The 27634-nt window shown below is 36.4% G+C and overlaps 1 protein-coding gene across 5 annotated transcripts in view; it reads left to right on the top strand.

The window, feature by feature from the left end:
- GDPD1 (glycerophosphodiester phosphodiesterase domain containing 1) overlaps positions 1 to 27140 on the top strand; it is a 64060-nt gene extending 36920 nt beyond the window's left edge. For 3 of the 5 annotated variants that reach the window (XM_056816494.1, XM_056816495.1, XM_007481789.3), the window contains 9 exons: positions 4377 to 4512; positions 7902 to 7937; positions 8546 to 8591; positions 16750 to 16868; positions 17310 to 17399; positions 18972 to 19105; positions 21257 to 21316; positions 23123 to 23174; positions 25765 to 27140. In XM_056816494.1, the coding sequence (XP_056672472.1) occupies positions 4377 to 4512; positions 7902 to 7937; positions 8546 to 8591; positions 16750 to 16868; positions 17310 to 17399; positions 18972 to 19105; positions 21257 to 21316; positions 23123 to 23174; positions 25765 to 25884 (793 nt within the window). In that variant the 3' untranslated portion in view covers positions 25885 to 27140. The remainder of the gene's footprint in view (positions 1 to 4376; positions 4513 to 7901; positions 7938 to 8545; positions 8592 to 16749; positions 16869 to 17309; positions 17400 to 18971; positions 19106 to 21256; positions 21317 to 23122; positions 23175 to 25764) is intronic. The other 2 variants (XM_056816496.1, XM_001362738.5) reach the window with 2 other exon arrangements.
- Positions 27141 to 27634: the final 494 nt, after the last annotated feature.

Genomic DNA, 27634 nt, shown 5'->3' with positions numbered 1-27634 from the left:
GATGTAGATTATGATGCAGTGATTTTATGCAATGCATATTTCCAAATTCCCCACGACATGAATGAGGATATATATCACAAATACAATTTAAAAAACTCATGAAGAAAAAAAAGTGAAGGATGGTGTGCTTTGATCAGCAATCAAATTCTAACAGCTCTCTTTAGCTGTAGATAGCATTTTTTTTTTACCATGAGTCCCTTGGGGTTATCTTGGAATCTTGTTGAACTGATAATAATGTAGTCCTTCACAACTTATCATCATACAATATTTCTGTTACTGTATACATTGCTTTTTTGATTCTGTTTATTTCACTTTGCATCAGTTCATATAAGTCTTTACATAAGTTCACATAAGATTTTTTCTGAACTCATCCTATTCCTCATCTTTTATAAAAGGCTCAAGAGTTTTCCAGTATAACCATATAGCACAGCTTATTCAGCCATTCCCCAGCTATATTAGTACATGTAAATTGCTTTAGCTGACATATCTGATGATTCTTGCCATTCCTGCCAAAGTAAGGGACTGTCTGCTTTTGGCAAATCCAGTAAGAATACATTTGTTTAATACATTTGCCATTATCCCTAATTTTGGAAAAGTGTCTGGAGACTGAATTATTCCTTCACATGCCTCTATGAGGCCTTTCAAAAGCCCAAATGGCAGTTCTTAGTGGTTTCTTTTATGCCTTCTAAGGAATCCCAGAACATTTAGCACATTTCTTAGACAATCCTCAAATTCAGTCTTTAGGAGAGCTCAGGCTTACCTAGTAGTCCTAGAGATCACTGTTATCCCCAAATTTTAAAAGATATGTAAATTTGATAGCTAATGGTCCATTGTTACCCAAATGTAGAGTTATACAAATTTAACAAAAGACTTTATAACATTTATTTTCAGAGCATATCCCCATCTGTCCCTAGTAGCTAAATGCCCAAATATAAATTAATTTACTTTCTAATTTCTAGGGTGAGTGAGTTGGACTTTGATAGTATGTAGTAAGGAAAATTAATATTATGCTATATCATTTAATAATTAATAATACTCTGTAATCCATCCTTTCCCCCATTTTGTCAAACCCCATTTCTTAGTCTAGCTCTCAATGCAGTCTCTGAAACCAGGAACTTGCTGGATAACTTGTGTGATTCACTTTTATTTACAAATGAACAAATAACTGGCTTGGGCTATGAGCCTCTCAGAGGACTCTTCCTTGTTAAAATTAGGGGTGATCTGGACTTCTTGGGGAAACCAAAGGAGAGAATCTAGACTGGGGAAGTTTTGTTTTTCTAGCCAAGATGGCCAGAGGCATCTGGGTCCCATAAAATACTTTACATTCCTTATTTGTCAGAGAACGGCATCACTATCTATACATGAAGACAATCCACCTATTCTAGCTGTTTCCAGTTGTGACATTCCTAATCACCCAGAACTCCTCTTCACTGTGTCCCAGTGGAGGATTTTCTTGTCCTGTTGGGGCCCCTGGCTTTTTGATTGAGATGACCAGTACTTTACTAACAGTTTGTATGTCCCTGTTAATCTTGCCGTGGAGAAAACTGTCCCAGCCTGCCTTTGTTGCAATTTTATCCACCACAATAGCTGAAGGGACAGAGATTAAAGGGGCTCCTATTTCAGGGCATCCAATCAGTTTCTCCTTCCTCCACATTGCCTTTTTCCCACTTTCAACTATGAGGTCATTGTAATCCAGTCCTGCCAAAGCACCCTAAATATTGTAGGCTAGGCCTGATTCCGGATAGTCAGTTGATTCAGGTTCAAATCTGGAATGAAATGAAGGCAATTAACAACTCCAAAAGGAGGTTTGCCTCACAATGGCATAGAGGGGGTATTCATCAAGCATACAATGTTATTTATTTGTTTGGGTACAGTTTCTCTGTGGTATTTGCCATGGTAATATGCTGGTCAGAAGCTGAGTAGCTCCTTACTCCTGAGGGTGCATTGTCTTTTGTACTCCTGTGACCTGGAAGTCATGTCAGTAGTTCCAGTTTTATTCCCCTGGACCAGTTAACTCTTTTTTGTTGTTCTCTTAAACCCGTATCTTCTGTCGGGTAACAATTCTTAAGACAGAAGGACAAATGCTAGGCAATTATGGGAAAGTGACTTGCCCAAGGTCACCTAGCTAGGAGATATCTGAGGTCATATTTCAGCCCAGGTTCTCCTGACTCTAGGTCTGCTGCTCTCTCCACCGAGTCACACCTCCCTGTCCCCAGTTAAGTCTTTGGTGATCATTTCATACTTTTGTTAGAAAGCTATCGATATCCTTCATTGGATAGGTTTTTGTTCCCGTCATGTTGCTCACTGCAAAATATTAAAGAATCAGAGGAAGGTTTATTGCACAGTTGTTTTTATAGTCATAGATTCTTGAAAAATCATGGACAAAGGATGGAGTAGCCATAATAGTGACTTCATTGAGTCTTTGGAATAATTAATGAATACAATAAGCTTAATACCTACTGTGGGTAGCTAAAACTGTGGATATAAGTGAATATCAGCAGATCCCATATATATGTGTTTTCTGTTTCTGCCTCTCTGCTGGTCAGTCTATGACTGCCTCCACCTTACTGTATCCCCTGCCTCCCCCCCAAATAAATTAGAAAAGGGAAAATGAAAGCTAGGTTTCTAGGATAAGGGGACCTTACTTTGATGTTTGAGACACTATGCTATGTGTTGTGGGAGATAATAGATAAGAGCATTTTTAAAGCAGTTGCTATGTATTAATACTGGAGAAATAAATTAAAAGCAAACAGGATAGTCCTTCAGGAAGCTTACATTCTTATTTTTAAAAATTATTTATTGTCGGGGGCAGCTGGGTAGCTCAATGGATTGAGAGCCAGGCCTAGGGATGGGAGCTCCTAGATTCAAATCTGGCCTCAGACACTTCCCAGCTGTGTGACCCTGGGCAAATCACTTGACCCCCATTGCCTAGCCCTTACCACTCTTCTGCCTTGGAGCCAATACACAATATTGACTCCAAGACAAAAGGTAAGGGTTTAAAAAAAATTTATTTATTGTCATGTAAAACACACTTCCATATTGGTCATTGTTGTAAGAGCAAACTCATATATAACCAAAACCCCAAAATAAAACCCTAAATACACTAATGTAGAAGACAGCTCCAACAGTTCTTTACCTGGAGGTAGAGAGCATTCTCAGTCATAAGTCTTTTAGGATTATCCCAGATCATTTCATCTGCTGAAAGTAGCCAATTTTTCACAGATAATCATCATCCATTATTGCTGTTATTATATATATATATATATATATATATATATATATATATATATATATATATATATATACACATACATACATATATATTTAATGTTCTCCCAGTTCTGCTTATTTCGCTCTGCATCAATTCACACAGATCTTTCCAGTTTTTCTGAAATCATCTTGCTTATCATTTCTTATAGTACAATAAGGTACCACAATTTGTTCAGCCATTCCCCAATTGATGGACATCTCCTCAATTCTCAATTCTTTACCATCACAAAAGAACAAGAAACTTACATTCTAATGGAGAATGACAGCATAAATTATAACAGGAAGAATGGGATGGGGTGGGTTAAATGTGGCTATTGGAAAGGCAAGAGAAGTCTAGGGAGTGAGTTGAGCTGTGAATGAAGTCAGCGTTAGCGTGGCTGGAAATCTCTCATGAATGGATGGAGGAGAACAGGGTAAAGGTATTTACCAGAAGAATATGGAAATGTAGGTCAGAACCAGAATTTGGAAGACTTTAAATGTCAGGCTGAGAATCCTAGGATCTTTTGGTGATCTAAGTCATGGAAGAAAACTTAGAAGCTATCTAGTCCAATTTCCTCATTTTTACAGATTCCCAAGGCCCAGTAAGACCCTTGTTCAGGGTCATACAGATAATAAACAGGGAGGATGGGATTTGAACCCAGGTTCCCTGACACTGACTCTTTTATACTACACTGCATCCATAGGAGAGTGGAGTTAAATTCAGCAGGCAGTGGAGAGCCATTGAGAGTTTTGAGCAGGGGAAAGTAAAGGGGTTGAAATTAATTAATAGGCCAGAACCCTTTCCCAACTTAAATTTCCTTATATTTACTCATCTGGGTTCCTATTGTGTTCTACCAGTAGAACTTAAGCAAAATGTTTGATGAAGTTGAATTCAAAAATTCCTCTGTTGTCAATTCAGTTAATTTTTAAATAGCAAAAAAATTGTGGGATATTGAAGTGATATTGTATATTATCAGATAGACACTTAATAACTTTTGCATTTCGATCATTTTGATTCATTCCCATATTCTCAGTGTTGTATATGAGGCAAATGACCTCTTAAATTTAGCTTTCCAATACTTGCTTAAATTGCTGGTGTTTCCAGGCTGACTTTTTTTTTTTTGTAGTGCAGTTAATATGGGAACTGATATGCTGGAACTGGACTGCCATATCACAAAAGATGAACAAGTGGTAGTATCCCACGATGGGAATCTGAAAAGATCAACTGGAATAAATGTAAACATCTCTGACCTCAAGTACTGTGTAAGTAAAAATGTATTCAGAGCATATGCTTTAGGTTGGAGTGATGTTAGTTTTAATGAAGTTCATTAAGCAGTGGATGGGAAAAAAGGAGGAAAGATCATCTGGAACTTATGCACTTTATCCAGCAGGAACTTCTGCTTTAACTTCCTGCCAAACCAAGCTCATTGTTGTTTCCTGAACTTACCAGGCTCATGCCAGCATCTTTGTGTTTAACACAGTCATCTGTCACCTATACTCAGTTCCTTCCTTCCTCATTTTTACATTTCAGAATCTCTTATCTTCCTTCAATACTCAGCCACCTCCATAGCAAAGGCTTTCTAGATTATCCCCTGAAAGGGTAGAGACTGTATCCTTTGAATCCCTCCCACACCTGGATAAATGCCTTGAATAAATACTTAATAAATTTAGCCAGCATCAGTAAATGCATGTTATGGTAAAAAAAAAAATCTTCCTACATACAGGAGATACAAATTTGAGAAGATCCATTGCCTCAGAGAACATGGTAGAGAGGAGTAAGATGTGTATAGATGTTTATGATAGAAGGTGATCAAGTCGCAAGGCAGATCAAACAGTGAAGGGCGGGGGAGGAATTTAAGATGGGAGAAACCCCTTCTAGCAGATTTGGGGGGTGGAGAATCAGGGTGAACTTTCAGGAAGAAGAGGTATACCTGAGCCAAGGTGAAATGATTGGGATAGAATTGTTTGTTTTTTTTTAAACACACAAAATGTGGAAGATGGGGAAAAGGAAAAAATAGCCAATAGTTAAGTGAAACTGGAGCAAAAGAATGTGAAGTAAAACTGCAAAGGTAAGGTAAGTTGGAGTCAGATTGCTAGGGGACTTGATTGCTAAGGTAAGGAGTTTACAATTTATTCAATAAGCAGTGGAAAGCTACAAAAAGGGTTTAAGCAAGAAAGGGTTGAGATCCAAACTGTGTTTCAGCAAGATATACTTTGGTATGAAGGGGAAAGATAGATTGGGGAAGGCACTCTGGAGGAAGGAGAGACAGGAGAGTATTATTATGCCCAAGTGGTTAAGATGAGAAGGGATAAACTAGGGTTTGAGGGTATTGGGAGTAGAAAGGAGGAAACTGATGTTAGAACTGCTGTAAAGTTAGAATTGACATGATTTAGCATTTAATTGACCCAAAAAAGTAGTCAAGCGAGAGACTGAATCACGGATGATTCTGAAGTTTTGAGTTTGAGTGACCAAGATAACCCAGGGTGCCATTGAAGAGGAAAAACAAAGTATCCTTATTCTGGGAATATGCTGCTGTTTGAATAACCAGCCCTCCCTTCTCTCTCTCTTCTGTCCCCCTCCCCCCAAAACAAAACCTGACTCAACTACCTCCACCCTATTTAGGCTGAATATATATAAAGACTTGCTATATACACTCTAACTATTCTCACCTCCATGAATGTTGTCCTAAATGTTTTACTTAGGGACTTTCCAGACCAACTTTACTATTGAGGAAGACAATAATAGTCCTTTCAAATGCCACAGAAAGCTACTGATTGGCATTCTAAGCTTGGCTGAAAAAACAAAAAAAAACAAATCTTTACCCTAGGAAGCTGATATTGCTACCCATAAATAGCTAATTAATTTATTTTCCTTTGTTTGATTACTCAATTTATTTGACCTTTAATCTTTTACTTGCTTTTCTCTCTATGCTTTCAAGGGAATCCAGGCTGAGAAACTCCCTAACACCGTTAATGGAAATAGGGAAATTAAGAATATTTCAAGACTCCTAGGGAAATGGAGTCAGGCCTGGAGATAGTGAAGTCCTGGTCTCAAATCTTCCCTCAGACACTTCCTAGCTGAGTAACCTTAAATCACTTAAACCCCATTGCTTAGCTTTTACCACTACTCTTCTGTCTTGGAACCAATATACAGTATTGATTCTAAGACAGAAGGTAAGGGTTTAAGAAAAAACAATTTTTAAAATAAATAAAACATTTTTCTTAACCTGTTTCCTAACCATTACTGTTCTTCTGCTATGGAACCAATACACAGTATCGAGTTTAAGATAGATGTATGGATTTAAAAAAAAATTTCCGGGGGATGTTTTGTTGTAAATATGATGAGAGCTGGTGAAACATCCAAATGCAGATATCTAGAGATAATTGAAAATACTGGTTAAGGGGCTTAGTGGAGCATTTGAGGTTAGAGGTATAGAGTGGGAATTATTTGGATAGAGAGAATAATTGAAGCTCTTATAGTGGGTTGCCAAGAGAGAAAGTATAGAGAGAGGAGAGAAGCCTGAGGGAGGGACAGTCTTGAGGAATGACTAGTGTTAGTCATGAGGAGTCCCAAAGCCTTAGAGTTTTAGAAAGAAACTTATTTGGTAGGGGCAGAGGAGGAAAGCAGGAAGAAGGCTCCCTCCTCAGACTCTGCAGAGAAGAGTACCAACCAAAACTAGAACCCCACTAATAACAATTAAAGCTATTTTTAAAGCTATTTTGTAGAGCTGGCTGTTCCTGGCAAGGTCCATTGAGATATAAATTAGTAAGCATAAACATTCAAATTAAGGGTCAATTGAGATTGAAGTCATAAACATTCAAATTTGGGGAACTTAAAACCCAAGCTTTGGATGGTGGGATCCAAGCATTCTTGGCAACCATCCAGGCTTTCTGGGAGCATATTTGAGATCAACCAATTTCTAGCCACATCAAGCAAGGTTAACATTTTATAAATAAGGTTTTCTGAAAAATATAATAAAATATTTCCCTCCACTTAGTGGTAGGAACAATGGAAGCTTAATGATGCAGAGAATGAGAGATGAGATTACCATTGAAGTGACTGACCCTGGAGGCAGGGAGATTAGTAAAGAGCCCTGGATTTGGAGTCTTAGGACCTGGTTTCCAATTTCAGCAATGCTGTTTATTACCTAGGTGTCTTTGGGCTAGTCATTTAATCTTTCTTGGTTTCAGTTGCCTCCAGAGAGAGTTGTACTAGATGACCTCTTGAGATTCCTTGTAACTCTTGGGTCTTAGCTCCTAAGACAGTGAAGGGGAAAAAAATTAAGCCAGAGGACATGTATTGGAAAAACACATATTGGCGGTCATGATGACTTTGAAGAGGCAGACTGTTCGGGACAGCTGGAAGATGGAGTACTAGTGATTTTAATGAGAGTAGTTTCTAGTGATGACAAGTTCCAGGGCTGGCACTAATCCAATGAGAGAAATAGAGGAACAAATGGAAAGAATTAGGAATTGAGCTTTAAGTTCAAATTGTTACAAATGTTATGAACATAATCAAGTCACCAAGAATGATACTGGCATAGGAATGAAAATATGTCTTTAAACCCAGTGATAAAGTCACAGATAGAATTTCATAGAGGTTGATAGATATTAGAATTAAGAATCCAAAAAAGATTTATTTATTCCTACAGGTTGGAACTATTGGAGTCGGATGGATGCGGATCAAAGTATACTATCTTCACATCAATGTCTTTATGGTTTTATTTTGGTGTTTTGGTCATAAATTAGTATGTTCTTGACCAAAATAGAAGTGTGTTATATGCATGATAATTAAAATTTTTTAAAATCATACAGGTTGAAAAGTTTTTAAGTGATCATGATCATGATAGATCATGGTAGAACAAATAGTAGTGGGAAATAGTAAATAACTACTTTTTCTTCCTGGACATCCTGTAAGTTCATAGAAAAAGTATGGATTTCTTTTTTTAAAAAACAAATAATTTCATGACAATTACCATGTTCTCTAAAATAAAATTTGTAACTTCTATCTACTTTGGAATGTCCTACTAGGAATCAGTTGAAAATTTCTTATTAATTTTTGTTCTGCAGTGTAAAAAAAGACTGACTTTGTTAGATTGTTTCCTTTGGTATTTTTAGTGGTAGATGTAGGTAAGCTATATTTGCAGAGAATTTGCTGAGCAATGCTATGTACAAATAAATATAGTCTATTAAAGATTTGCTATTTTCCTCAATTACTTTCTATCTTATTTTAAGAAACTAAGACCAATTGTTCTTTTTCTTAAAGCTAACATTCTCTTTATCATATCTTTTAAAGGAACTTCCACCTTACCTTGGCAAATTGGAGGTAACATTTCAAAAAGGTAATATTTTCACTGTCATCTTAAAACATTTGTGTCATTAATGTGCTCTCTTGTATCTAAAAACAGGAACAAATATTTGCTCAGCAAGGATTCTAGTAGTGAAGATAAGAAGTTGTCATTGACTTTGTGTGGAGCCTCATGAGTTAGCTGAGTTACAGAAAACTGGGTGGGATCTCTTGTTTCTGCAGAACTGAAACTTAGTTTGCCTAGAAATAATTAAAACCCAGAGAAAAGTGGCCCATTCTATCCAAATTTACCTAAGGATTATTGTACCCCTTGCAAAATTTGTTAACTTCTAGGGAGAACCTTAAGTATCAAGTAAATTAAATGTCTTGTGGGCTTTGTAATGCACTCTCTTGTTCAGGAGGCTTCTTTGGGAGGAAAAAAAAATCATTCATCAATCAAATATTATCAGACAGGGCAGTGTGCCTAGACCCTGAGGATACACGAATGAAACAATGTTACTCTTGAGTAATTTAGATTCCAAAGAGACAATGGGTATATATAAAAATATATACAGAAGTACATAAAAGTAAATAAATTAGTTTATACACAAAGTAATTAAGTATAAGGTCGTTTGGAAAGGAGGGCACTAGAGAAATCAGGAAAGGCTTCGTGTTGAAGATGGTATCTGAGTTGCATCTTTTCCCCTATCTAATAAAAAGTTATTTATTTTTAAAGTATAGAAGAATGTGGGTAGATGCCAAGTTCTAGTTTTCCTGAGAATAAATAATTAAAAAACTATATTGGAGAAATACTTAATACCATTTCAGATTTAATTATTTTAGTGAATGTAGTCACAGGAGACCCTACACTGATGGCCCACATTGGTACAAAATCCAACATCAGCTCTGGACATCTCTGCGCTCTATATCTTAGGTTAGAGTTTTGGGCACTGAGTTTGGACTTTTGACCCCTGTGGGAAAATCCCTTTCTATTGACTTGGGCCTGTATTCAATCTAGGATCTGCTCTGTTTATTCTTGAGCTGCTGGCCTCACTCAGAGCCCTAAATGCTGAGTCTGTGATCTTGGCCTATCCCTATTCTACAGTTCCTGCTATGGTCACTGACCTTTAAAAATGCCTGATTTATTGTTTTGCTTATCATCTAGAAATAAAAAAGAAAATGGAGAAAATACGAGTAAATTAATGTGCTCATTTTCAGTTTTCCTGATATCAGTTAAACTTTTTCCAGTGCACACCCCTCTATAAGTCCTAAACCTCACACTTAATAAGCTTTGAGTACTCTAGACAAGTCACCCAATCTACTGCTCTGATTGCTTCTTTTTCCTTCAAGTTCAAGATTTTTCCTTTTTAAAGTGCAGTAGGCATTCTTAACCATAAAAAATCCACTTAAAATGAATATTTGAAGTTTTAAAACTTTAGAATATAAATTCTAGGAAAAAAAGATATCAAACACTATTCCTTTCTAAGAAGTCAGAATTAGGGGCAGCTGGGTGGCTCAGTGGATTGAGAGCCAGGCCTAGAGGTGGGAGGTCCTAGGTTCAAGTCTAGCCTCAAGACATTTCCTAGCTGTGTGACTTTGGACAAGTCACTTAACTTCCATTGCTTAGCCTTTACTGCTCTTCTGCCTTAGAACAGTATTAATTCCAAGATGGAAAGTAAGGATTTATTTTTTTAAAAAAGAAGCAGCAAGAAATAGAAAGCTTGCTGCAGGCTGTTTAAAACTTAAAAAAAAAAAAATTTCATTCCTTCCCACCTCCAAAATAGTACTATAGGTCTATGGCTAGCATTTATTGCTATATCCCCTGGAGACTGCTCAGATTCTTGGATAAGCATTCTGACTTTTCTGAATCTCTGTGTTATCTGCCTCTCAAGACCCTGAGCCTTGAGCTGAGGGCCTTTTGCCAACCGTGACACACAGTCTCCATATCATCTAATGTTATATAGTAGAGAGCAAAGTGCAGATTAACAGGACACTTCCCCTGGGCATTTTCTTCAAATCTGATATGGAGTCTGGTTTGGTCAGTCCAAATCTACCTAAAACTTATATTGTCATCTAGCCTCTGTCTTTGTATCTTGTCCATAAGTATAGCTCAATAGACTGTCATGTGCTTTTCAAGGTAAATTACATTCATAGCATTCTTCTGCCCTTCCATTAGTAACTTTGTCAAAATAGAAAATGAGGTTGGTTTGACTCCTTCAAGAATCCATGTTAGCTTTTTTTATTGCCACTTTCTTTTCTAGATATTCACTAACCATTTTTTAAGTAATATGTCCTAGAACATGAAGTTCCTAGTCTTCAGGTTTACAGACCCAAGTCTCTTCCCTATTTGGAAAATTGAGACTTCTGCCTTTCTCCAGTTTTGTGTCCCCTTTTCTATTATCCACAATTTTTCAAAGGTCACTGAGTGATTCAGCAATCAAATAAACTCAAAGTCCACTAGCATTTATCCAGCACCTATATGTCAGGTGCTGAATGTACTAAGAGGCAGAAATAACAAAGAATGCCCAAAAAGCAAGACCTTTCTCTCCAGGATCTAATAACTTAATGGGGCATAGATCATGCAAACTATTATACAGCAGCATAAAATGGGAGGAATCTCAGAGGGAAAGCACTAAGCTCAAGAAGGACTAGAAAAGACTTCTTGTAGAAGGTAGGACTTTAGTTGAGATTTGAAGGAAACCAGGGGAGCTAGGAGATGAAGATAAAGAGGGAGAGCATTCTAAGCATGAGGTTAAATCAATCAATGAAGAGGTTCCTAGGTTTTCCAGTATTATAGGCTATAAATGGATAGCTAAGTGGCACAGTAGATATTGTTGGGCCCAGAGTCACGCAGACTCATCTTCCTTAGTTCAAATCACTAGCTGTGTAACCCTGTATAAGTCATTTAACACTGTTTGTCTCAGTTTCCTCATCTGCAAAATGACCTGGAGAAGGAAATTGGCGATCAGTATCAAGAAAATCTCAGAAGAGGTCACAAAGAGTCGGGCACAAACTGAACTTCTCAGATAGGCATCTAAGCCTATCTGAATTGGGACCTGAAGTCCTCCTGGGCAACTTAATCTCTTATCTTGGGTTTTTTTTTTTTTTTATATTTTATTCGATCATTTCCAAGCATTATTCATTAGAGACAAAGATCATTTTCTTTTCCTCCCCCCCACCTTTCCCATAGCCGACGTGTGATTCTGAGTATCACATGTGTTCTTGATTCTAACCCATTTCCATGTTGTTAGTATTTGCATTAGAGTGTTCATTTAGAGTCTCTCCTCAGACATGTCCCCTCAACCCCTGTAGTCAAGCAGTTGCTTTTCCTCAGTGTTTTTACTCCCACAGTTTGTCCTCTGCTTATGGATAGTGTTTTTCTCCTAGATCCCTGCAGATTGTTCAGGGACATTGCATTGCCACTAATGGAGAAGTCCATTACGTTCGATTGTACCACAATGTATCAGTCTTTGTGTACAATGTTCTCCTGGTTCTGCTCCTCTCACTCTGCATCAGTTCCTGGAGGCTGTTCCAGTCCCCATGGAATTCCTTCAGTTCATTATTTCTTTGAGCACAATAGTATTCCATCACCAACATATACCACAATTTGTTCAGCCATTCCCCAATTGAAGGGCATCCCCTCATTTTTCAATTTTTTGCCACCACAAAGAGGGCAGCTATGAATATTCTTCTGCATGTCTTTTTCCTTATTATCTCTTTGGGGTACAAACCCAGCAGTGCTATGGTTGGATCAAAGGGCAAACAGTCTTTTATCGCCCTTTGGGCATAGTTCCAAATTGCCCTCCAGAATGGTTGGATCAATTCACAATTCCACCAGCAATGCATTAATGTCCCCACTTTGCCACATTCCCTCCAGCATTCACTACTTTTCTCTCCTGTCATGTTAGCCAATCTGCTAGGTGTGAGGTGATACCTCAGAGTTGTTTTGATTTGCATCTCTCTGATTATAAGAGATTTAGAACACTTTTTCATGTGCTTACTAATAGTTTTGATTTCTTTATCTTAAAACTGCCTATTCATGTCCCTTGCCCATTTATCAATTGGAGAATGGCTTGATTTTTTTGTACAATTGATTTAGCTCTTTGTAAATTTGAGTAATTAAACCTTTGTCAGAGGTTTTTATGAAGATTTTTTCCCAATTTGTTGCTTCCCTTCTTAATTTAGTTACATTGGTTTTGTTTGTACAAAAGCTTTTTAATTTGATGTGTCGAAATTATTTATTTTACATTTTGTGACTCTTTCTAAGTCTTGCTTGATTTTAAAGTCTTTCCCTTTCCAAAGGTCTGACATGTATACTATTCTGTGTTTGCCTAATTTACTTATAGTTTCCTTCTTTATGTTCAAGTCATTCACCCATTTTGAATTTATCTTGGTGTAGAGTGTGAGGTGTTGATCCAAACCTATTCTCTCCCACACTGTCTTCCAATTTTCCCAGCAGTTTTTATTGAATAGTGGATTTTTATCCCAAAAGCTGGGATCTTTGGGTATTGCTGAGGTCACTTACCCCAAGTCTATTCCACTGATCCTCCTTTCTGTCTCTTAGCCAGTACCAAATTGTTTTGATGACTGCTGCTTTGTAATATAGTTTGAGATCTGGGACTGCAAGAACCCCTTCCTTTGTATTTTTTTTCATTATTTCCCTGGATGTCCTTGATCCTTTGTTCTTCCAAATGAACTTTGTTATGTTTTTTTCTAAATCAGTAAAGAAATTTTTTGGAAGTTCAATGGGTATGGCACTAAATAGATAAATAAGTTTGGGTAGGATGGTCATTTTTATTATATTGGCTCGTCCTACCCACAAACAGTTAATGTTTTTCCAATTGCTCAAGTCTAGTTTTAGTTGTGTGGAGAGTGTTTTGTAGTTGTGTTCATATAGTTCCTGTGTTTGTCTCGGGAGGTAGGTTCCTAGGGATTTTATTTTGTCTAAGGTGATTTTGAATGGGATTTCTCTTTCTAGTTTTTGCTGCTGAGCTGTGTTGGAAATATATAGAAATGCTGATGACTTATGTGGGTTTATTTTGTATCTTGCAACTTTGCTAAAGTTGTTGATTATTTCAATTAGCTTTTGGTTGAATCTCTAGGATTCTTTAAGTAGACCATCATGTCATCTGCAAAGAGTGATAACTTGGTCTCCTCCTTGCCTATTTTGATGCCTTCAATTTCTTTTTCTTCTCTAATTGCTACTGCTAGTGTTTCTAGTACAATGTCAAATAGTAGAGGTGATAATGGGCATCCTTGTTTCACTCCTGATCTTATTGGGAATGCATCTAGTTTATCCCCATTGCAGATGATATTAGCTGATGGTTTTAGATATATATTGTTTATTCTTTTTAGGAACGGCCCTTCTATTCCTATGCTTTCTAGTGTTTTTAATAGGAATGGGTGTTGTATTTTATCAAAGGCTTTTTCTGCATCTATTGAGATAATCATGTGATTTTTGTTGGTTTGCTTGTTGATATGATCAATTATGTGGATGGTTTTCCTAATATTGAACCAGCCCTGCATCCCTGGTATAAATCCTACTTGATCATGGTGGATGACCCTTCTGATCACTTGCTGGAGTCTTTTTGCTAGTATCCTATTTAAGATTTTTGCATCTATATTCATTAGGGAGATTGGTCTATAATTTTCTTTCTCTGTTTTTGACCTGCCTGGTTTTGGAATCAGTACCATGTTTGTGTCATAAAAGGATTTTGGTAGAAATCCCTCTTTGCTTATTATGTCATATAGTTTGTATAGTATTGGGATTAACTGTTCTTTAAATGTTTGATAGAATTCACTTGTGAATCCGTCGGGCCCTGGGGATTTTTTCTTAGGGAGTTCTTTGATGGCCTGTTGGATTTCATTTTCTGATATGGGATTATTTAAGAATTCTATTTCTTCTTCTGTTAGTCTAGGCAGTTTGTCTTTTTGTATATATTCCTCCGTATCGCCTAGATTGGTGTATTTATTGCCATATAATTGGGCAAAGTAATTTTTAATGATTGCCTTAATTTCCTCTTCATTGGAGGTGATGTCCCCCTTTTCGTCTTTGATGCTGTTAATTTGCTTTTCTTCTTTCCTTTTCTTATCTTGGGTTTTACTGAAAGTGCATTTGTGGGGAAATTTAAGGGACTCCATTGTGTTCTGGGACTGTTTAGCAGTTGGTTGTCTATTTCAGTTCCTCCTTCCCCTCTCATCCTTTTACTAGATCATTTTGAATCTCCCCTTTATCCCATTTGTGGAAGATGGTTGTAGGCTCTTAACAAATGCTAATCAATTAACTGACAAAGAAAGTAGTTTCCTTTGGGGTGATGTAAAAATGACTATGCTCACTTGGTTGCTGTCCTTCCTATACAGCAGTTGAAATGCAATTTCCTTTTGTTTTCATCAGTACCCTTTGGTTTGATGTCTCTGGTGTCTGACCATTTTATCTGCTTTATAAAGAACCAACTTTTCCTTTACTTGATTCTCCTGAATCTCCTGAACAGCTCAGAATTTCATCTATGCAATTGTGGGACACAAATATTCATCACCTAAATATGGTGTGTGCATGCTCTTGAGAAGTTAAATAAGCTGCATTTGATATGCCTGTGTGCTGTGCGCTTATTTGGGCTGTAGCTATGGCAAGGACCCTGAAAAATCCTCTCAGTGGTATATACCTTTTTTGTTGTCATTGTATCATTTTAGTCCAAGAACCATTCTGCTTGGCATAAAAAAATATTAAATAGCCTTTCCTTTCGTTCCTCATCTATTATTCATTCTCCTCTTCCCTTCTCTGCCCCCTCATCCCAAGTACTGTTCTTTCTTTATTCCTTATTTCTTGGGTAAAAGAAAAGAAAAGCACCCCTAAAACAAAAACCTTTTAGTTGTTCTTAAGCCTCCCTATCAATTTTTGTGTTCCTGACATTATTCTGATCTGCTCCTGTTTCCATGTTCTTAATGTATCTTTTAAAACTTTTTAAGTTAAGAGTTCCTTGGGTGTCTACCCCTCCTTGCTTAACTTCTATAAAGGCAGCTAGGCATGACAGTAGTTAAAACTGGGTCTGGAGTCAAGAAGACCTGAATTCAAATACAGACCCATATTTCTTAGCTGTGTGACCCTAGGCAACTTAATCCTATTTGCCTAACCCTTGCCCTTCTCTTAGAGTTGTCATTAGGAGGGAGTATAACAGTTTAAAAAAAGAAAACAGTTAAAGTGACTTGCCCAAGGTCACACAGCTAGGATGTGTCTGAGGTTACATTTGAACCCAAGACCTGACTCCAGGCCTGGTTCTCTATTCATAGAGCCGTTTCCTGCTGCCTTTTTTTTTTTCAAGAACACTTTGTAGATCTGTGACCAAAAAAAAAAATAGTTTGCATTTTCCTTTACTTCAGGATTTGAGATGGATTAAAAAGGGCTATACTGAGAGGAAAGGGTAATAATCCCACTGAGGTAGCTCATAGTGACAGGGTAAACAAGCAGGACCCAAAAGGTCTTTGGGGAAGTACAATGGAAATACTACCTCTAATATCCCTCAGAAACACAAGAATCAGATGATTTTTTTCATGATTTTCATGAAGTGTTTTTTTCTTTGACAAGTACAACCCTAGGGTGAGTCCTCAACAAACAGCCTGGATCATCTCTTCGCTTTATCTAGACAGTTAGTTTGTCAACTTCAATAACTTAAGAAACAATTGATGACATTTTTGAAAAATAATTTTTGGTGGTGGTGAAGATATTTTGAAGAAGACTTTCTTAAAAACTCTGCTTTTTCTTAAGTATCAAGATAATGGACATGATTCTACCAATTATATTCAAGTGTAGTGTTTGATATTTTGAGGTGAATTAACTTTCATATGGGGAGCTAGCTGGTTCAGTGGATAGAGAACTGGCCCCAGAATCAGGAACACCAATCTTCCTGAGTTCAAATCCAGCCTTAGCCACTTACTATGCAGGTGACTCTGGGCAAGTCACTTCATCCTCTTGGCCTCATCTGTAAAATGAGCTAGAGAAGTAAATGACCAACCACTTCAGTGTCTTTTCCAAGAAAACCCCAAATGGAGTCATGGAGAGTCAGACAGGACCGAAAAATGATATAACATTGACAATAAAACTTTTATATAGTTAAGATAGATGAGCTTCGATATGCCCTCCATAATGGAGCAGGATCACCTCTCTCTGTTGTATCGGACCAGATTACCCATATCTTATGATATAATTCTTTTTTCAGGAGGCCTAAGTGAGGGAGAAGACAAGCGTATTCCATTACTGAAGGAAGTTTTTGAGGCTTTTCCCCATACGCCAATAAATATTGACATCAAAGTCAACAATGATCTACTGATTAAGAAGGTATCTCCTTATTTATGAGCTTTTATTACTTCCCCTGGCTTTACAATCCAAATTAGGTAGTGATCTCTTAGAGTGGTGACTTACTAGAGTCATTGTTGTTTTAATGGCTTTTGTGGGAAAAGTCTGGCTTTAGGATGAGGCCTGGCTGTTTGCTATTTAAGTAATTGACTTATGCCATTTTAAACAAGTTTCTATATTTTACAATTATTAGACAGGAATTCATACTTAGTTTTTAAGTTGATCAGAAAAATGAGAAATGTAGCTAATTTTTAGTTTGTGAGAAAAATCTCAAGTTGTATAGTTTTGTGTTCAGTTAGTTTCATTTCAGATCACTCATTTTAAAAATTAGTTGGATGGGGATAGATTCTTTTTTTTTTTTTTAACGAAAATAGTGTATGGAGAATTGGAAAATTATGTGAGGTTTTGATTTTTCAATTTCAGGTTTCAGAGTTGGTTGCTCAGTACAAACGAGAACACTTGACAGTGTGGGGCAATGCCAAGTATGAGATTGTAGAAAAGTGTCACAAAGAGGTAAGCTCCTTCCAAAGCAAAGAATTAGTCACTTCTCTTGTTACTATTCCTATGAAAGACTGTGAGTTTAAAAGGCTCAAAATCTCCATTTATACAAGATTAAAGTGGTTATTTTCTTCCTGATAGTTTCTGAGCAGTTGTTCTAGTACTTGTACAGAAAGAAACCTAGCATTGGATGGAAGTAGTGAATTGAGAGGCAGTAGAAATACTTTGCTAATTGGTGGAGGCATCACAAATGAATATTTAGTGTTGGCATTTCTCTGTTCAAAACAGATAGACTATAGACACTAATTTTTAAAAACCATTTGCTTATTCACATATATCTATTAGATGTTTGTATTAATTAGAATTTTTCCTGTTTAGTCAGAACAAAAAGGCAATCCTAATTTAGGCTTTGTAGCCCAAGTGTCTTTTACTTCTCCCCTTAAGCCCTGTCAACTAAGGTCAAAAAAGCATTCCACCAACTGAATAGTTTCTGGTCAGAAAATGAATGTGTTAAGTGCGTGGGTGTACAAAATAGAATACAACCTGGTGTTAACCATGATTTATTTGATAATAGGGTCAACAAGAGTAAAGGCAGATTTAACTTCTTATCAACTAACAATATCAAATGCACACTATTTAAACAAAATGTAGGGATTCATCATTCAAGATTGAGCTGTATACATAGTTTACAAATAGTACATAACTTCTATAGAAAAGTTTACATGACAATCCAGAAGTCTTAGAAGTCTGTTAGGCCTTTTCTGAGTTTTGTGTGCTACACATACAATGTGAGACAAACATGGGGATGTGGGGATGGTCCCCTGCAGTACATGGAGAGAGAGAAAGAAAGAGAGAAAACAGACCTAACCTTAGCTGATTAGTCCTAGCTTTGTCACTAAGAGCTAAAAGCCTGTGGTTTGGGGGAATTCTTACTAGAAAGCTCTGATCTTTAGTCAGTCATTTTCAAACATAGATAATTTCATGCAGCATTGTTCAGCATTCTCTGAGATTGGGAGTATCAGTGTCTAGTTATTTTGCCTAATTCATCCCACTTAAGACCAGTGATACTGTCTGACTGGTTGTGTTTTTTCTTTTCTGGCCTCTTGACAACACTGTAAAATTAAGCCATCCTTTGCTTTGTAGTTCAGTCAAATACATTTTTTTTCTAGTTCATTCAATAACTTTTATCGTTGACCCACTATATTCACATTAGCTTTATAAGAATGCTGGTCATTTCTACTTAATTATTTATTTTCTTGGTAATGATGCAATATTTCATTTAATGGTTTAAGCTTCATGGGTTGGCCTAGGGAACCTTAACTTCTATATGAATGCTTCATAAATGTTTGGCGAATGTAGTGCAGCTAGGGAATGCTTCTTCCCCTAGTAATGTCTTTAGGCATAGGAATCTCTAGGCCAACGTAAGCCAGTATACCATGGGCTAGCCTTATATGTATGAATATTTGTAAGACTTGTGTTAAGCTTTAATATGTATCCTATTGAAATTTTAAGGGTTATCTACTAGGCCTGTCTTGTTTAAGAAGTTGTGAAATAACACATAATATTATATACATGTGTGTTTTCTAGAATTCAGATATCCCCATTCTCTTCAGTCTACAACGTGTTCTGCTCATTCTTGGCCTGTTCTATACTGGCCTCTTGCCCTTTGTGCCCATCTGTGAGCAGTTTTTTGAAATTCCAATGCCTTCTATAATCCTGAAGTAAGTGGCCACTCTGTCTTTGTTTTTGTGATTTTTCATTGTAATGACAAGAGAATTGCAGGTAAAATCCCATAAAAATCAATAGCATTACAAAGGAAAGCTTTGTATATAAACCTGTTCCCACATTCTATTGACTCATGTTGATACTTTGCTACTCTACTAGTAAACCTAAAGTCTTTATGAATACGATAAATGCTAACTATGGTTTCAAGTTAACAATATGTGTGTGTGTCTGTGTGTGTTTGTTTCTGACTTTGTTTCATTTTCTGTAAAATGTGGATAGTAATGACTGTAGTGCCTGCTCATAAGTTTTCTGTGAGCAAAGCCTTTTATGAGCCTTAAAGCTTAAAATGAATTATTATTATACTTCTGTTTACAAAAAATACTTGTGGGGGCAGAGGTGGATGTGTTAAAATATAAATATGGGTCTTATCTTGCCATCAAGCAGCACTGGCCTGTCAATGTTACTCATCCTTTTTCACATCAAACATCCTAACAGCCTCACCTGAAAAGTTTATCAGACTCTCAAATAACCCACCAAAACAACCACCAAAAAGATCTAGAGCTTGGAGAAAGAAAAAGGGTAGGGAAGGTGTGTGTATATGATACCTCCCCATGTCCCTTTCAGAATACAAAGCCTTGCTTTTTGAAGAGAGATCAGCTTTATCTCAAGGTCCTGCAGACTGGGAATGTGATATTTAGCAATGTACTCATTGTTAATTCATTGTATTCATTGTAGCAATTCACTTGCAACAAAAGAATATGGAACTATTACTGAATCATTATGTTTGGATTTTACCTGTATGAATATTACATCAACCCCAAAGCAGAAACATGAAAATAACAAATAAGACTATGTGTGCAGTATTAATTTGCTTCTTTGGTTTCAGTTTTCCAGTTTGGTTTTTGTTTATTCTCCTCATCCATTAGTGTCCTCTTGGTAGCTATTAAAAAAAAAACACCCAAAAAACAAAAGAAAACCTTTCCCCACATAAGAATGCTCTTCCTTTCATAGTATATTTTTTAAGTTGGAACTTAGGTTATAAATTCCTCCTAACCCTCTGTTTCCATGATAGTCTGCTTTCCTTTAGCACAAAAAAAGAATTTTAATGAGTATTTTCAAGTGTTCCTTTTTGAAACAGTAGTTATTGAGACCAGAATTTTATGTATGTACTTATAGATTTCTCTTCCACAGAAGTGATTGTGGATTGAAGGGAGTAGCCAAGAATATGTCACCTTGTAAATTTGGAGCCTTAAGTATTTTTTAGATGTGTCAGTAAACAATTATGAAGGTTCCCTAGGGCAAAACACTAATTGTATTTAACATTCTGGTTGAGTTTTGAGCTATAGAATCTCTTAAAGGGAAATAGGGTGATTCCTTCAAAAGGAAGGAGAGATCTTGTTTGGTCCAAGTAGGTTGAATTTCAGGGAGAGAAACAGCATTGTAAATAACTGAAGATATCTTAGAAAAAACATCCAAAAAGCGGAGGCTAAATGACTAGTCATTAGGAAACTCTATAAAGTTTAAGAACAACAGATAGAAATGGGAAGGATGGAATTGAGGGAGGGCTAGAGAATGGAACCCATGATCTCTGTTGATAGAGATGGTTGGCTCAATTCAGGTAACCTTCTTATGGAAGATGATTTTTTTTAGCCAGGAGAGGAACATCTTGGGATTCCAATAGAAAGCTTATCCTAGGTTTGCTAGTAGAAATAACATGATAAACTAGCAAGAATAGGAATCCCAAAGAGACCTGTACTGAAAAAAAGGAAGTAATAGAAGAAAATGTCAGCACTAATTAATGCTTTACTACTTTATACCAAGTTAATAGCACTAACTTTTCTCTCCTTGGATTTCAGCACCTGAATTGTGCTGGATTACAAGAAATCCTTTAAGAGACAAGGGCATCATTAAAAAAGAGTGAGGAATGGGCAGGAACAGAATCTACATAATAAATCTTCCCCTGCCCTTTTCCTCTTGGACCTTGGCCACAGAAAGTTAACCTGAAACCAGTATGAACTGCAGCTTTAGAGGCTGCTTCCTGGGAGCAGAGATAAGGGATGGGGAAGTAAAGGTTGTGTGTGTGTGTTTTAGTACTTTGACACATTGTTTTGTCATTGATTTGTATCTTCAATTTCATTTTTCCTCAGACTGAAGGACCCACAAAGCATATCAAAAAGTCAAAAGTTTCTCATCTGGCTTGCTGACTGGTAAAAATTTCAATTTTTTAAAAAAATATATGGCTTATCCAATAAATCTTATGCTAAATACTCTTCTTATACTTATTGCATTTGTAAATGAAGGTGATTTTTAAACTAAAAGATTGCTAAAAAGCATTTTAAAAATTGTATGACCAAATAAAATAATGTTTTAAAAACTAAAAAAAAAAATTGTACATCTTCAAGGTATATAAATAAATCACTTCAAGACTTATTCACCAAGTTAAAGGTCTTTATGAATCCTCTGGTCTTAAATTCTTCGTTTTAAAGGAGAAGAAACTAAGGATCAGAGACTTGTTTAATGGTTAGATAATGGCAAAGCCAAGACTGGAACTCAGGTGCAATAGCCAATAGGAAGTAGATTTTTTTTTCCCCCTTTCTACTTGACAGTCAGAACCTGTTAAGGTGCATTATGATTTAAGTATAATAAAATATCATGTGTAGAAAAATACATTGTTTAATTACAAAGTTCCTAAATTTTTTCCTGGGAAATACACATCAAGATCCTAAGGACGGGGCAGGGAAAAGATCCTACAAATTGAAAGGAAGCCTTTGTTGGGTTGACTGTCTGCTTCAAAGAGAAATTTCTTCTTTTCTAGGGTAGCTTGACTTCACTTTAGAGAAATACCTTAAAACAATTAACCTTTTTTTGCTTCTAAAATTGTTCCTTGGTTCTTGAAGTAGATGAATAGTCTAATGTCCCAACTTTAATTTGCTTGGTTAAGTTCCTTTCACAGAGCCGTGGGAAGTTTTCTATTTTTCCCTTCTCTCTGTAGCTGAGGATCCAATTTTAATTTGAAATATTTGATTTTGTGCTGGTCTGCCATGTTTGCCTTACACACCAGTTCTCATTGGCAATATTTAATTTTTGTTTTAAAAAATGTTTAGGTCCAAATTCTCTTCCTTCCTCCTTTCTTCCCTTATTGAGAAGGCAAGCAGTTTGATATAGGTTCTACATGTCTCACCAGCTTTCTAGTCTTTGCTGGTTTATTATTTTAATAGATAAGAAAAGCATACATGAAAAAATGTTATATTTCTTTAACTCCTAATCTGTGGCATACCTCACTGCCTCTAATTAATTTGTATGGCCTTGAAATCCAGGGGCATTCTTTCTTGTTTAGGAAGTCTCTTACTTTTAAATCCACATGTTGGGTTCCAAAAGTATAGTTGTAAGTTTAATGTTCGTCTTTCCCCTTGAAACATCAATGAGGGAGATATAATTTTTCAAAGTAGGCCACAGTGATCCATTTGACCAATAAAGTAGGTAAGTTAAAGTATAAATTGTGGCATAGACCTTTGTGCTTTAATTTCCTTTCTCTTTGAAAGCTTGGAAGACCAGTAATCCATTTCTTCCTACTGTAGCTCTAGGAGCTGGATTGGAGAGGTTCCAGGGGATGGAAATCTCAAATTTCCCCTGATTTGACATAAAGTAGAGAGGAATCTCATCATTTGTGATATGGAGCCTTAAGCTCAGCCAGCTTTCTGAACATAGGTGGTCAGGACTTCTGAGTGGAAGGCCTCTTCTTCCTCAACCTCACCTCAGGGAATCCCAGATCCCTTCAAGCTTAGTTGCTCTGGTCCTTCCCCACTCCAGGGGACATAGGTGGTTTCCTCAAATAGAATGAGTACTGCAAGGGCTGGGATATTCCCATTTGTCATTGTATCCTCAAAGCCTTAACACATGGTAGTTACTTAATGATTTTGATTAATTGAGTGACCTTGTGCTTTTGGCTAGGTACAGTGGAAATACTGAGTTGAAAATGATCCTAAATGCTGTTCTGTTTTTCTTTTTTATAGGTTGCTAATGAGGAAAGCCTTATTTGACCACCTCACTGCTCGAGGCATTCAGGTATATTTCTGAAAATATGTGAAGGCTGTTTTCTAATCATTTTCTTGTAGGCAAGATGGCTGTTTTAGAATAGCTGGTTATAGCATAGGGATAAGAATTTTTAGTGAGGGATAAGAACTTTGAATCCACATCAATAAAATATTTATTAAAATGTTCACTAAGGCAAATGCTGGTCCTAAGAATAAAAAGATACCCCCCCAAAATCATACCTCCCTGCAAAGTGTTTATAATCCATAATTCACACAAACAACTAATGCAGGTAATAGCCAGTATTTACATATGTGCCAGGCACTGAGCTAAGCAATTATTATCTCATTTTATTTTTACACCAACCTGAAAGGTAGACGCTATTGGTATCCCTATTTTACAGATGAGGAAACTGTGGTAAAGGGGTTATGAGATTTGCCCAGGATGACACAGCTTGCAAGGAGTCTGAGGCTGTATTTGAAAAGAATATAATTATATACTGAGGAAGGTTCCAGGGAAGGCTTCATGGAGGATATTGAGTAGAGCCTTGAAGGAAGAATGTTTCAGCATGGCATAATTCAGATTGCAGTCCTTTCAAGGCCTGGAAGGCAAAATATGTATGGAAAAATCACCAGAGAGGATTAGATAAACTTGAGGCATGGAAAAGGGCTTTTTTTGGCTGGAACATATAATAATAAGTAAAAAGGAAGAATAAACTGGAGGCAGATTATAGAAGGTCTTGAATGCCAGGGTGAGGAATTTCTCTTTTGTTCAGTAGGCAGTCCAGAGCCACTAAAAGTATTTGAGCAGGGTAATGTTACAATTGAGATGCAATATGGCCTAGAGGATAGAGAACCAGTCTGGCAATCCAGAGGACCTGGTTCAAGTTCGCATCCTACCACTGACATAGGTGAACTTGGGCAAGTCATCTGTCCTTTTAGTGCCCCAGGAAACTCTTAAGACTGTAAGTTATAAACCAGGCACTGTTTCTAAGTCCTGGGAATACAAATTCAAGAATAAAAATAGACAAATCCTGGAACTCAAGATATTTACATTCTGAAGGAAGATAGCATATAAAAGGAAGCTGAAGGGTCGGGAGAGGGTGATCACAAAGCAAAGGTACCTGGTATAGGGCCATGGGAAAAAAAAAAACTTGAAAAGTATAGCCTAGAAAGAAATGAAATGAGGTTCTGGGAGCAGAGATAAGGAATGGGTAAATGAAAAAGGAACCCTATCAGATTTTTTACTGTTAGTTTACTGTGGCATCGAAGATTGATTTGAAAATGGGAGAGACACAGGGAAGAAGGTGTGAGGGAGATGGGAGGAGGGAGAGAATTTATAATTCAACATTTTTTTTAAATGAATGTTTAAAATTGTTCTTATGTCTAATTGTAAGAAAATAAAATATTTAAAAAAGAAAATGGGAGAGACTAAACACAGGAAGACTAGTTAAGAGGTTTTTGTTAATTATTGTTATTTATATTGTTATACACACTTTTCAAGGAGATATGATGATTATTATGATTATAAAAATTATAATAGATAAAATCCTAGTTTACACTTGGATGGTAGCAGTGCTAACAGAAAACAAGAGATTGATGCTAATAGTAAATAGTTATGTGAGCAGCAGCTGATTATATTCTTTCTTAGTTTCCCTCTATATTCAAAGTTTTGAACATGGTTGGCTTAAGAGAATGTTGTGCTGTACTATCAGCAGAAATGAGGCAAGGGGTCAGATTTTGGAGAAAAGATGATAGATTTATTTTGGGGTATATTTAAATTTTAAGATTTTTGTGAGACATCCAGCTAGAAGAGTTCACAGTTAACATAGTCTGTATTGGAACTTGGGAAAGGGTCAGTTCTAAAGTTATAGATTCTAGAATCATCCAGTTAGGGATCATTGAAGCCATGAGATTGCCAAAGTAAACTTGGGGTGGGTAGTCACATGTAAGAGAAGAATGAGGAATTGGAGAAGTAGATGAGAGAAGGAGAAGTCAGAGTATTAAGAGAACCAAGAAAGTAATGTCAGAGAAACCAAGGAAGAAGAGAACATGTAGGTACATAGTGATCAACAATGTTAGATGCTGCAGAGATACCAAGGAGTATGAAAATAGAGTAGAGGCCATTAGATTTAGCCATGAAGATTATTGGTGACATTTAGAGAGTGGTTTGGTGTATGGTGACAAGAGAAAGAGGTTGGAGGTGGTAGAAGACAGAGTATAGGAGTGAAATAAATTGCACAGTATTCTCAATACTGACATCTTGCCTTTGATGCTATTGACTCACTAAATGATTGCCTGAATAGGGCTTTATGTTCTACCCTCTTTTTAGTAAAAATTCAATGGAAATTTGTTTTTGAAATGGGAGGGGAAGAGTTGGAAACAGGATATACTATATGAAATTAGATTTTTCATGTATATAAAAGTGAGAATAGCCAAGGAGGGAATCCTGATCATGACCCTGTTGGTAAATGGATTGAATTTTTTGCAGTGGCTAATGAAATGTTTAAGCTTCATTCAGGGTTCCTGACCAAATATATTGAGATTGCAATAATTAGGCGTGCTTTAAAGTAAAAGCAAAGTATGCATTGTTTTTAAATTTTTGCTTATTCTTCTACCTTTAGGTATATGTTTGGGTACTAAATGAAGAGCAAGAATACAAAAAAGCTTTTGATTTGGGAGCAACTGGGGTGATGACAGACTATCCAACAAAGCTTAAGGAATTTTTGCATAATTATTCATAAGTCGACATAAAAAAGGCATTTGAAGAAGACTAAGGAATATTCTTTTTTTTCAGCATCACATAAGCCGTTTCCAGAATTGTAAAAGATGTAATCAGTTGAGTTGTATTACCTCATTTTAAGCCTGGTTCACGATATTGAAACTATGATGTATTTATTTTAAAGTATATTTCAGATTTTAAGTTTGTATATGGCTTGTTGAGAAAGCTGACATTTATTGGGATGGGGCAGGTAGAAGAAAGAGAGGGGATTTAAGTTTCTGCATTCTAGCTAGAGCAAGCAATTTGCAAATCAAAGACTAACACTAATGGAATAGATAAAATCCAGAATTTTGAAAGATTTTGGTATTCACTACACTGATATCAGTTAATCAATAAAACTAAATTTTTAAAAGACTGCAGCCACTCTTAAGTTGGCTCTTTATTTCTGGACATATTGCTCGCCTATACAGGGAAAAAGAAAGCAGTAGAAGGAACAGTAAAAAAAAACAAAAAAACCAATGATGAGGTTATGTGATGAGAGACACACTGTGATCAGTAGTGAGTCTTAGAGAAATAATTGGAAATACCATCACTTGACCAGAAACAAAATCTGTAGAAAATAAATTAATTGGGGAGTGGGGGGCTATTGTTATATACTTTTGTTAATAAGAATGTTAGAGTAATCTTTAAAGTCTTTTGGGGCCTGTGTTTGTGTACACATAGGTGCATACCATCAATTTTATGGCTAACTTTATTTTTATTGTAAACAATGCAAAATACTTGTAGGTTATTTATGAGACTAGAGCCTCTCAAAAGATGGAAGATTACAAATTTTTGACAAGGCCTGATTGTATTTTATGGGCCTATATCTGGATGTACAAAACCACTTTGAACTCTTCACATCTTCATTATGTTAAAGAATGTGGCATCACTGTTTCTGTACTTTTGGATATTCCCACTTGATCTGTAGCCACTGTTTTGCTAACCAAATAGTCCCTTTTGAATGTTAGCTGGAAATAAGATTTTCCAATGTTATGACTCTCTCAGCCTTTCTTCTATAACTATGTGTAAATCTATTTCTAATCTTTTTGGCTGTCATCAGTAGGGCCTTTGACCTCTGAGCAGCAGTTGACCATGCTCTGTGGTAGGGCAGGTAAGATTTGGGACATTTGTCATTTGTAAACCATTTTCTCATGAAGGATAATCATTCTCTCCCATTGAGGTGAGAGTAAAAATAGCATTTTTTTTTTAACAGAAATAAAGTTTTCCAAGGAGATATGCTTCAGAGTTTCTTGGTGTGTGTTTTTTTTAATTGTTAGATATAACAAACCAACTTTGAAATTTGTAACTAAACTTAACAATTTGTGAATTAATTGATAAAATTAAGCCCATGCACTTGATATTTACTAATAGACTAAGGAAAAGGAAGGATGAAGTAGCTATTTAGTAGGGGAAAAGGGAAAAAATAGGAACTCAGGGTCACCTGGTTCTGGGTATGGTAACATCTCATTAATCCCGCTGTAATAGGTAATGAGGAGCTCCACATAACAGTGAGGTATATAGTAGAACAAATGCTTAAGCTGGAATCCAGAGAGAACTGGACTCAAATCTCTTGACCTTTGCAATATGTCTTTAACTTGTCTTTGCCAATTTTCTTCATCCATGAAATGGAGATATGGTATTTGTAGTACTTCAAAGGATGGTCAGTGAAGATCCAATGAAATGAAGTAAATATTTATTGTTTTTTGCAAGCCTTAAACATCTATACCAAA

This window comes from Monodelphis domestica, chromosome 2 (genome assembly GCF_027887165.1).
Source record: "Monodelphis domestica isolate mMonDom1 chromosome 2, mMonDom1.pri, whole genome shotgun sequence".
NCBI lineage: Eukaryota > Metazoa > Chordata > Mammalia > Didelphimorphia > Didelphidae > Monodelphis > Monodelphis domestica.
Note: the sequence above shows the minus strand (reverse complement) of the source record. Positions and strands in the feature narration are given on the sequence as shown.